Here is a 12,645-nt window from a genome sequence, read left to right on the forward strand (position 1 = left end):
ATTACCCCCGCTGCGAAGGGGTTAAGGTGGCACTTGACATCTTGACGGAGCCACTGCTTAATTATGCTCAGCGAAATAGATAATTTAAAAAATAATTGATAAAACTTTAAATTAACATTAGGTAACGTAGAAAAGTAGTATCTGCGTCTGTGGTTACCCCCACTTTTTGCCTGGTGCTAAGCGGTTATTGACTAGTCTGACTGGGATCCTGCTAATCAGGACCCCAGTCTCTCTGCTTCCTCCCTTACATTGTTATGTTCAGTACTTCGGTACATCCCAGATTTGAGACTGAGGTACCCTTATCAGTCCCTAGTATAACTTACTAAGGTACTCAGGGCATAGGTACCCCAGAAGTCCCCGTTGGGCTGAAGCATGTATTATGCCCCCCATGGGAGACCATTCAAACTATAATTACAGGCCTGGTATTGCAGCCTGTGTAAGCTGGTGCTACCACCACTTACGAAGGATGTAGGTCTCCCATATCTAGGGTCACTGCACTTAAACCCTATAAGCCACCCCTAGAATTTACAATCCTGAGGGCAGGATGAGTGGTTCTAAGTGTGAGGGTGCCCCTGCACGAGCAGGACACCCCTACGGAAGCAGCCATATACCATATAGAGGGGCACTGTGTAGGTACGCGATGACCATATCAAAATCGGCTGCAACAAATCCTACCAAACAAGTTGGAATCATACCCAAACACCGTAAACGGTGTGGAAGGTAGGTTTCCAAGCTCTGAACAGACCTCCATTAGGCTATCATTGCTCCCGGTACCAGTCTTCTAGATCCGGACAGCTCAAAATGTCTGCTGCCGACCAGAACCATGATTCTGCCCTCCTTGCTGCTGAGTCAAGCTCGAGCAGGGAAAGGCAGAACAATAGGTATCATGTCACAAGGAGGTGTGATCACCTCCCAGACAGGATTTAGTGTATTGGGGCCTAGTGGGTGCACTTGCTAGCGCCCGTCAGTCTGCATGAGGGGCACATTTGGTGCCTCCTTGCATAACCAGTTCAAACCAGCTTTGGGAGCCTTTAGCTCCCGTTCTGGCACGAAACTGGACAAAGGACATGGGAGTATCCCCCCCAACTGTCCAAACCCTCCACTGGGAGAGTCCCCTGAATCGTCCCAACCCATTTCTTAGGGTACTTAAGGGCTTACCTGGGTGTAGGTCCCTAGATTAGTTGTGGGACACCATTCAATTCAGACACCACGTCAACTTCTACCGTCTGGGCAAGTTTAGGCTCGACTTAGGCTCCCTCCCAGTATGCTCCATCATCTGTGCCTGCACCATACAGGAACCTTCTAAGGCCTGTGGGTATCCAAGACACCTGAAGGATTCTCCCTTGGAGTGAAGGAGTCACTTCCCTACATCTGCAGGCACTGCAGCTAAGCCGACCGGTCTTCTGATCCCGAGCTCCCACAGACTCCCAAAGGCTCTGTAACACAGGTGGTGGTTCTCCATAGCTCTCGAGGCCTGCCCTGCCCTCTCACTAAATTTGAATCCAGTATCCCTCGTAGGAGCCGCGGGAACAGAACCCCTGTGCACAGCGTCGACTTGCTATTGCAAAGGCGTGTTGGCTTCCTTCCACCAAGATCTTCGGGCTCCAAGTAGCCCCAACCTCAACCATCTCAGGTGACCAGAATCTTCGTCCACACCATATTGCCTGCACCGTGGCCTGCATCTTTTGGTGAGCTGTTCAAGGTACTCTTGCGACTCCAGTGTCTCCGGCCTGTGGGTCCTGTTGAGGGTCACCTTTATTTCTTTTGGGCTCCCCTGCTTGCTCGGGCCTGCCCTGACTCCCCTGCTAGTGGTGAGTCCCCTGGACCTTGCTGGTCCGGACATTGCACCTTCTTCGACATCCACGCTGTATGCAGTTGCCAAGGCTTCTTGGTGCTCTCGACGGACACCGACCCCTCAACTCTCGACATCCGATGTGGCACTCATTCCCCAGCTGCGCCTGATCCTCACAGCTGCAGAGTCAAGGTCACTGTCAACTCTCCTGCCAATCCCGACACTGGTGGGCATTCGTCTTCCAGGTCTCGGGGTCACTCCCGAGTGACAGCGTCTGTCCCCTCTGCTTGTAGGTACTCTTCAACTTGATTCCACCTTCCGATTCCCCCCGGACACTTTCACCTTCTCCAGCAGTGGCACTTTCCTGAAGTCCTCCACTGGGTTAGACGGTGGTTTCCGATACCACTTCACAACTATGCACGCGGCTTCCCTGGTGTAGGTAACGTGGGTACTAGGGTATCTACGGGTGGGGTAGCTCTCCAACCTTCTATCTTCCACAGGGTTTCGTGAGGGTCTACTGGGACGGGTTCTTAAGCTTTAAAATTGCAATCTCGACTTACACGTTCATTTGCATGGAGAACGCAGTCATGATCTCACACTGCACACGATCTCCGTGGGGTTCCTTGTCACTCACTTGGGTCCGCGACACTTCTATGTCCTCTAGGCATTGTCCTGAAACGAGTCGTGGTTCTTCTACCACTTTTAGTATATGGGTTGGTACCCCACCCCCAGTCCCCGGGATCCACTGTGTATTCTGTGCTATTTACATGATTTCTATGCAAAGTATTGTGTGCATTCTGTATATCTCCAGGTAGGAGATATCTATATGTGTTAGAGAGTATTATATAATGAATGCCTATTTTTATAAATACATTGTGTGGTTCTTTTCACTTAATCTATACCTATAAGATTGTACTCTGGTAAGACAAGCTGCTTTACACTTCTTCTGGACTAAGCCTGAAGGCTGCTCTCCACAGTTACCACTTCGAGAGCTTTTTAAGTTTGTCTAAGACCTCTTAAATCACCATAATGGTTGTCTGAACTGGTGCAGGGTGTCCACTTACAAAAACTGTACATCGTATACCAGGGCAGCCTCTCACAGGTAACAAACAGGACCTTTACATATAAAGGGAATTTCGTTATATAGTGTAATAAAAAACACAATGCTCTAAATACAACTTGTTTTTGTAAAAGATGCACTCACTATTAAGCGTCTTACTCAGTGCTGAAGGATGCTAGCACTGAAATCTCGTGTGGGTTAAAACAGTCGGACTGAAAATAATCTTTGCTATAGACCAGAGTACGATACAATCGGAAGCCCAAAGATGTGAATTAACTTTAAATGCAACATTTGAGAAAAAGAATGCAAAACTTACTCGTTTGAAGTCACTCATATTTGTTGCTTGGACTGGTGTGCCAATAAATGTGAAATATGTGATTTTTGTTGTTTCTTCATCACCTTGATTGGACTGGACAAACAGCTGCAATAATATATACAAGTGCATGAGAGATATGATGGTCCATATAACACCGTTTAATACAAAGTCTACTTGGTCTATTATCCCCATCAATAAAGAAAAACATGCACAAGAGTTCTTAAAAATGATCACAGAATGCAGGTGTATTCAAATTAAAGAACACTTTGTAATGATACGCACTATTAAAGTAAGAAGCTTTATTCAGTGGCAAGGTCAATTACAGATGCAGGTAATTGCAAGGTCAATTAGATGCAGGCAGCTCTCCTTTCCAGGTGACAACTGCCATGTGGAGAATTCTAATACGTGACTATTATACTACATATAAGCACTACAACTTTATACCCATCACACTTCAACGACAAAAGAAAGAATCAAGAACTGTTTTGAGCACTACCATTTAAAGCATATACAACGTTTTATTACCGTCGCCAATGCAACATTCCGCTTTTAGTGAGTACAGAATTCAAAACACTCCCCATCTATTCATTAGGGCATGTTTCATGCCAGATTTTGTATATATTTATATATAATTCAACTAAATGGAATTCATTGACATGGTCAGTAGTTATATGGAATGAAGCCAGCAGTTCTGGAACTACGCTAGACATACATATCTGTTAAACAAGGAACCTCTCCTACAATCGCACCGCTAGGGAACGGTCTGTAGAAGAAGCAGAATACACCAGAATAAATGTACACTATAACAAACTGCACATGGTTATCAAAGCTGTTCAATACCAGTCACAATACTGCACTTAGTGTTACTCATCTATCTATATGAATTTTTACACAATGCTCTTACAACAATTCGTTTCTTGTAGCTAAGATGAAAAGATCTTTGTTCTTAACCAAGGCATTTTTAATCTCCATTTGAAGGTGTAACCCAAAAAAGAAACAAAGGGGGGTGGGGTGGTGGCAGTCAGGGAAGGGGAGGCATGAGCTGGATGTAGACGATCTTCTCTGTGGCTTTGGCTGCGAAGGGGAGGAGAGAGATGGGTCTGTAGTTCTTGAGGTCCATCAGGTCTGCAGAGGGTTTCTTGAGGAGGGGCTTGCCTTGCCATCTTACAAAAAGGTTTCAATGCAGTAAATGCAAGATTCCGAAGATGGTGTTTACAAATACTGCTCTGTTGTTAAAGAGCACAATGCAATGTGTTTTAAAAGACACTTTCTCTATAGAAACTAGTTATGTTCCTGAAGAACAAGTTACTTACCTTCGGTAATGCTTTTTCTGGTAGATACTATATCTGCCTGTGGATTCCTCACCTTGTGAATATCCCCCTTGCGTCAGCAACGTTCGGAAATTTTCTTCGTAGTACGCCGACGTGGGCGACGTCACAGGAGCACGGCATCGCGCGCGACTCCGTCTGACGTCACCGACCCCATATCAGGCCCACGCCGGCGTGATGACGTCAGTTCCGCCCTTTTTTCCGTGCCTTCGAGGCACACGGACGGACCAACGATAGCAAATATCCAAATATACAATGTACACAGTACATATAGAACAAAATCAATACAATAGTATAAACCATATATACAGAAAGACCAGGTATAGCAGAGTGGACAACGGGGAGGCGGGTGGGTCAGTGAGGAATCCACAGGCAGATATAGTATCTACCAGAAAAAGCGTTACCGAAGGTAAGTAACTTGTTCTTCTGATAGATACATCTGCCGTGTGGATTCCTCACCTTGTGAATAGATTCCCACAGCAGTCCCCACTCCCAGAGGAGGGTGTCCACTCTGCTACACCAGGAAATCTTGGAGGACAGAGCGCGCGAAGTGGCCATCCCTCCTCACCTCGGTATCCAAGCAGTAATGCTTCGCGAAAGTGTGGAGGGAGGCCCAAGTCGCGGCCCTGCAAATATCCTCAACAGGTACACCCCTAGACAAAGCAGATGTTGCAGACTTTGCTCTAGTTGAATGTGCTCTAATACCCTCAGGAGGGTCCTTACCCGCAAGGGAGTAGCAGATCTTTATGCACAGGATTATCCACCTGGAAAGAGTGCGCTTGTGCACCGCTCTGCCCTTCTTGCAGCCAGCAAAGCCAACAAACAGCTGGTCGTCCATCCGGAAGTCCTTAGTCCTGTCCAGATAGAAAGACACCGCCCTCTTAGGGTCCAGGCGATGCAGTCTCTCTTCCTCCTTAGACGGGTGAGGGGGAGGATAGAAGGTAGGAAGGGTAATGGACTGCCCAAGATGGAAAGGAGTCGCCACCTTAGGCAGAAAAGCAGCCCTGGTCCTAAGAACCATCCTTTCAGCATGAATGGTCAGGAATGGGGGTTTGGAACTTAGAGCTTGAAGCTCACTTACCCTCCTTGCCGAGGTGATTGCAACGAGGAAGATAGTTTTAAAAGAGAGAAGCCTCAATGGACACTTGTGCAAGGGCTCGAAGGGAGAACCCATTAAGAAGGTCAGCACAAGATTCAAATCCCAGTGAGGAACAATAAAAGGGGTAGGAGGGAACATATTTATGAGACCCCTCAAGAATCTCAAAACCACCGGAGATTTAAAGAGAGATGGCTGATCCGGCAAACATAGAAACGCCGATAAGGCTGAAAGATACCCCTTGACCGTGGCTACAGCCAAACCTTGCTGCGCCAGATACAGGGCAAATTGCAAAATATTAGACAAATGAGCCTTCAAAGGGTCAATACCTCTCTCCCTGCACCAAGAAACAAATTTTGACCACCTGTAGGAGTAAATAGACTTAGTGGTGTCACGCCTGGCAGAGAGAATGACATCCACTACCTCGTGAGAGAAAAAGAACTCAAGTTGCCCCGCTCAATCTCCAGGCATGAAGGTGTAATGTCTGGAGGTGGGGGTGTAGAACCTGCCCCTCCATCTGAGAGAGGAGGTCTGCCCTGTGAGGGAGACGGAGCGGCGGGTGAGAGGAGAGGTGGAGTAGGTCCGAATACCACACCCTTCTTAGCCAATCCGGAGCGACCAATATGACTTGGGCCCGGTCTTGACGAATCTTCCTCAGAAGCCGAGGAATCAAAGGTATGGGAGGAAACGCGTAAAGGAGTTGATCTCCCCAACTCAACTGAAACGCGTCCCCCAATGCTCCTTGCATCGGATACTGGAGACTGCAGAATGACAGGCAGTGCGCATTCTCGCGAGTTGCGAATAGATCCACCCGAGGAGTCCCCCACATCTGAAAGATGTCGTGAACAACCTCCGGGTGAAGCCTCCACTCGTGGTCGGCAGAGAACTGCCGACTGAGACTGTCTGCACGAACGTTCAGAACTCCGGCCAGATGATTTGCCACCAGACAAATCTGATGGTCCTGAACCCAGGACCAGAGACGCAGAGCCTCTCTGCAGAGACACTGCGACCCTACTCCTCCCTGCTTGTTGATGTACCACATCGCAGTCGTGTTGTCCGTCAGGACTTGGACTGACCGACCGCGAAGGGAAGGGAGGAAGGCCTTGAGCGCCAAACGTATCGCCCTCAATTCCAGAAGGTTGATGTGAAACAACCTTTCCTCCGGAGACCAAAGACCTTTGACCTCCAGGTCTCCCAGATGAGCACCCCACCCGAGAGTGGATGCATCCGTTATCACTGTGGCCACTGATGGAGGCAGTTGAAAAGGCTTCCCTTGCGACAGATTGCCTTCCACGCCCCACCAAGACAGATCCGCTGCAGCTTCTCTGGAGATCTTCACTGACTCCCTGAGATCTCCGTTGTGCTGATACCACTGCCTGCGGAGGCACCACTGGAGTTCCCTCATGTGCCAGCGTGCATGACTGACCAACAGAATGCAAGAAGCCATCAGACCGAGCAGACGAAGGACCTTCAGGACCGGAACAACCGCTCCATTGTAGAATAAAGGAATCATCTCCTGAATGTCGTGAATCCTTTGAGGTGGAGGGAATGCACGACATACAGTAGTGTCCAGTACCGCACCTATGAACAGGTTGCGCTGGGAGGGCACCAGGTGAGATTTGGGTACATTTATCGAAAAACCCAACCTGTGTAACAACTGAGTTGTCTCTTGCAGATGATGGAGCACCTTCTCCGGCGACTCTGTTTTGATCAGCCAGTCGTCTAGATAAGGGAATACAGGAATCCCTGACCTTCTGAGATGCGCTGCCACCACTGCCATCACCTTGGTGAAGACTCGAGGCGCAGTAGTAAGTCCAAAGGGAAGGACCGCAAACTGGTAGTGCTGCGATCCCACCGTAAAACGGAGATACTTCCTGTGCGACTTCAGGATTGGGATGTGAAAATACGCATCCTGCAAGTCGATCGACACCATCCAGTCTTCTTCCATCAGCGCCAGAAGAACCTGAGCAAGGGTGAGCATTTTGAACTTCTCCTCTTTGAGATAGAAGTTCAAAATCCTGAGATCCAGGATCGGCCGAAGCCTGCCATCCTTCTTGTGAATCAAGAAATACCGGGAGTAGCACCCTTGACCCCTTCTCCTGCTCTGGAACCACCTCTATCGCACCCTTTCAAAATAGAGCCAGGACTTCCTCCTGCAGGAGAAGCAGGTCGTCCTCCGAACAATAACCTTGGCAAGGAGGGTAATTGGGAGGGAACTCCTGAAAAGGAAGTGCATACCCATTCTCTACGAGATTGAGAACCTAAAGATCTGATGTAACCGATTCCCAATCTCGCAGAAAAGGAGTAAGCCGACCCCCTACTGGCCCTACATGATCCAGAATGGTGGATCTAGGGCTGCTTTGCTGAAGCGGGTGGGGGTTGGGGTTGGGTATTATTAGAGGAAGTGGAGGAAGAGGAGACTTGACGTCCACGACCCTTCTGTCTACCTCTACAGGACTTATACAGAGGGTTCTGCTGCTGCTGCTGTTGCTGTTGCTGTTGGCCCTGCTTGAAGGGACGAAAAGAAGATCTACCGAATCCTCTGAATTTTCTAGTCGTAGACCCTCTCATCTGCAGACCCAAAGATCTTGCGGTGGCACGGCTGTCTTTAAACCTTTCCAAGGCTACATCAGCCTTCTTACCAAAAAGGCCAGTTCCTTCAAAAGGTAAGTCCAGCAATGTAGACTGCACATCCGCAGAGAAATCCGAAGACTTTAACCATGCGGCTCTCCTGGTCGCAATGGATGAACCCATAATTCTAGCAACAGAATCCACAGTGTCCATGCCGCTCTGAATGACCATGCGGGCAGCAGCCTGAGTGTCAGAGACCACTTCATTAAAGTTCTTCCTATCCTCCTCAGGAAGTTTTGATGACAATTGCTTCACTGAGTCCATTAGTGCATGCACATATCTACCTAAAAGGCAAGTAGCATTTGATGACTTAAGAGCCATGCTCCCAGAAGAGAAAGTCTTCTTCGCAGACTGATCTAATTTCTTAGACTCTTTGTCAGCTGGCACTTGAGGGAAAGAGCCTGCAGCCCTATTAGAGCAAGCCGCCTGTACCACAAGACTTTCTGGTGATGGATGCGTAGAAAGAAATGCAGGGTCATCAGGAGCCACCCTATAGCGCCTCGCAATAACTCTTGAAACTGCAGGAGCAGATAATGGCCTCTTCCAAATCTCCTTTATTGGATCCGCCAAGGCATCAGTAAATGGCAGTGTAGGCTCAACAATTGAAGAGGGAGAATGCAAGACTTCAGTGAGGATGTTGGGCTTGTATTCCACTGTGGGCAGCTTTAAGTTAAGAAGATCAGCAGCCTTCCTAATAACCACGTGATAGGGTGCCACATCCCTAGACGGAGCATCAGAAGTCGAAGGCAGACCCCACTCAGGAGAGAGTTCCAGACCACTAGCCTCCCGAAGTTCATCGAAATCATCATCATGATCAGGAAGCTCGCCTTCTTCCACATCAGAACTTTCATCATCTCTTTGCTCGAGAAGACGCTGAGCTCTTCGCCTCGACCACTCCAATCGAATCGAAGTCGACGGATCCGGTAACGACTCCGACAGAGCCGGTTCCGACGTCGATCGAGGAGCCGGAGCAGTAGGACGAGAATCATGAACAGGTGTGGTACCTCGATCTCGACTAGGAGGTCGATCCGGAGTCGGCGAAGCCGCATGCGGAGTCGAAGACCTCGGTGGAGCCGTACCGAGCCAAGGTGGAAGAGGCGCCGGCATGAAAGGCATAAATGGAGCTGGGGCGTACGACTGAGGAATACCCAGATTGTACGATAATGGACCCATGGGACCAACAGGCGCTCCAGCGGGGTACATTGCCCTAGAATATACTCCAAACATCGCATTAAGAAAATGCGAGGGATCCTGACCGGGACCAGGAAAGGGAGGGTACGGACCTACCGGATGTTCCAATGGAGACCATTCCGACACATTCTCACTCTGACCTTCTGGGTCCACAGGAGTCTCCATTGGAGCCGGATCTTGAGGAATCACCTCTTCTTCCTCTTCATGCTCCGAAGGATGCGAGGATACCGGATCCGGCTCCGGCTCCGGAGTCGGAGAACCTTCTTTTGACAAGGCAGGCGAAGGAGAGACAAAGTCTTTACGGTGTTTGTGAGACTTTTTCTTCGAGTCAGAGGATTCCTTCTCGGAATGATGTTTTGAACTGTGCTTCCTCCTCTTATGCTTTCTCCTCGAGGAGCTCGAAGCGTGACCGGAAGCCGACTTAGATCTAGACCTAGATCTTTCTCTGGATCTTGACTTCGCTTTAGATCTCGACTCCTCTCCAGATCTCGAACCCGCTCTGGATCTCGACGCCGATCCCGACTTCGATCGAGACCTTTGCTTCGACTTCGATCTTCGTGACGTCGATCTCGAATATCTTCCAGTATCCTGTTTTACTTTCGCCAAAAGTAGTTTAGATTCACGCTCCCGAAGCGCCTTTGGATTCATTTTAAAACAGGAATTGCAGTTTTTGACGTCGTGACTCGAACCAAGACACCACAAACAATCCTTATGTGGGTCAGTGATAGACATCATGCGGGCACAAGACCTACATTGCTTAAAGCCTGTTTTCCTCGACGACATCTTCGGTGAAGAATCAAGTCGCAAAAGAGAAACAGTGACAAATAATTAACAGCTAGATACTAAGTGTTAGAACCGGGAGTCTCTGGTTGGCAAAGGTAAGTACCTTGGCCCAAGTAGGGACCCCTAGCTCCGGTCAGGGCGACGGAATAACCCTCTGAGATAACCCCTGCTCACCCTCTAGGTAGCATGGCGCGAGCAGTCTAGGCTAAACTCGGAGACAATGTGGATAACATTTGCACTTAACACAACAGCAATTCCCAATCCACCACAAACTGAGACCACACAGGTAAGTATATATAAAATATAACTTTATCTAGTTTCAGCATGTAAATGAAGCAGTTGCATGATAATCACTTCTTTAGAACAGATAGCACTTCTAACTTAAAGGTTGCACGTTAAACACTTCATTTAGAACAAGGTTGCACTTAATTCTTAGTAGGTCTTGTAAATAGGCAGTTCTCAGCATAAAAATAAAAATAGTCTCTAGTCTCTCAAATCAGCACTTAAAACAATATGGCCACTGATTTATACTGTGGTGCTCCCAGCACGCGCAAAGAAAACAAGGCCCACGTGTACTTATATCCGTGGGCTTCATGCGCTGTGGCAACTCCCTCGTGAGGCCCAGGGACTCTTTTTCGTCCCCGGGGCAGCCTCGCGTCTTCCTGAGATACAGGCGCACCACTGCGCACCAGCCGTGCAGACTGCACGCGTCCCCGGCCGGTCCCCTTTCCTCTCCCGCCCGCTCTCGACAATCCAACGAGCGGCGGGGTCGGAGCTCTTCCCCGGTCCCGGCGGTGATTCTGGGCAATCCTTCGGCACCTCCCGCAGCTTCAGCGGAGGCAGCCAATCCGGTCGCGGCCCTCAGTCGAGCCCCTCTGAGCGCGAGGCCGCCAACCAATGGCAGCGCGGCCTCGCCGATGACGCTCCGCAGGCTCAGCCAATCACGGCACACCACAGCTGATGACGCTGCGCTGCGCGGGCCAATCCCGTCGCGGCGTTAGTGAGGGGGCTCGGCTCCCTCAGCCAATGGGGTCGCGGCGGCTTCGTTCTTCGCCGCGGCCGCTCCTGGTCACGAACAGCAACTTCCAGGGGTGATCCTGGCCCCGGGCTGCGACGGTGATTTGGCGGCAAAGGGTTTTAAAGGGCGCTGGTCAGAACTAGACCCCCCTCTCGACCTTGCCACCCCCGGGGAGCAGATTTCACGAGGGGAGGCTCCACAAGCCTCCAACCCTCACGATTAATGTGCCGATGAGCACACCGATCTCCTCCTCACGCTCCGCAGTCCAGCACCACGCGTCTCGGGTCCCAACAGCACGATTTTGCAGCTGTTTCCTGGGATAGCTTTAGGAACCTTTAGCCCTGGGTTCCAAGCAGGAGGCCAGCTCTTCTCAGGCCCTTGGAGATTCAATTGTAGACACAGCACACAGCAGAGTCTTGGCAGTTTCAAGTAGGCAGGGTCACAGCACACAGCAAAGTCCCTTTCTTCTCCTTAGCTTCCAGGTGGACAGCAGAACAAGTCAGCCCTTAGAGCACACAGCAAGGCAGTCTTCCTTCAGTTCTCTAGCTGTCCTCCTTCCAGCGAGGGTTCCTTCTTGCTTGCAGAATTTCAGAATCTAAAACTCTGCAGACAGGGGGCCTTTCCTTATACCCCCCAATGTCTTTGAAGTTCTTTGTGCATGGAGGCCCTGGGTCCAGTCTAAACCAGTTCTGGGGGTTGCGGAGCACTGAGGTGTCTCTGGCTTTCTTCTTCCTGTCAGCTTCAGGGCCAGTGGGGTCAGTTGACCACCAGGAGAGAGCTAATGTGGGGGAGGTAGGCAGGCACAGCCCAGCACTTATCTGGCATTCCTTCCTCCCTCCTCCCAAGCAGGCAGATGTGCCCTTTCATCCCCGGGATGGCTCCGACCCTCTCCTCTGGGGCTCTGCAGCCCCTTCCTGTCACATCCAGACCAGGCAGACATTCCACAAACCCAGGCACACAGAAAGGTTTAGACAAGAGAATAGCCACTTTCTAAAAGGGCTATTCTCCAACCCAGGATTAAAAAACACCCTTCACTAAAAGATGTGTCATTAAATTCTGAGTCCAGGGATATCTTTCACTTATGTCCCATCTTGTTCCTATGGGGAGATAGGCTGGTATCACATGGGCCCAGCCCCCCTCCATGTTACTCTATGGAGCAAGATAGCCTTACAGCAGTGAGCACACAAAATGGCTGTAGCCCACTACCAGAGCATAGTACCTGCACTAGCACATGCTCTACCTTATCCATACACTGCACCCTGCCCAGGGGGGTACCTTGAGCCTTCCATAGGGGTGACTGATGTGCACAGACAGGGAAGGATTAGGCCTAGCCAGTGGGGACACTGGCCAGGCTGACATGGCAGTCACTGACTGCACACAGGCGCTGGCAGGCCTGAGTCACCTTTTTAAAGCTACTCATGTGGGTGGCG

The 12,645-nt window shown here is 49.9% G+C and overlaps 1 protein-coding gene across 1 annotated transcript in view; it reads right to left on the bottom strand.

Annotated features, from left to right (window-relative positions):
• Positions 1-12,645, bottom strand: part of TXNL1 (thioredoxin like 1) — a 143,666-nt gene that overhangs the window by 23,043 nt on the left and 107,978 nt on the right. The window contains exon 7 of the mRNA XM_078674852.1: positions 3,169-3,273. Within this exon, the coding sequence (XP_078530978.1) occupies positions 3,169-3,273 (105 nt within the window). The remainder of the gene's footprint in view (positions 1-3,168; positions 3,274-12,645) is intronic.

Source organism: Lissotriton helveticus, chromosome 2_1 (genome assembly GCF_964261635.1).
Source record: "Lissotriton helveticus chromosome 2_1, aLisHel1.1, whole genome shotgun sequence".
In the NCBI taxonomy this organism is placed as follows: domain Eukaryota; kingdom Metazoa; phylum Chordata; class Amphibia; order Caudata; family Salamandridae; genus Lissotriton; species Lissotriton helveticus.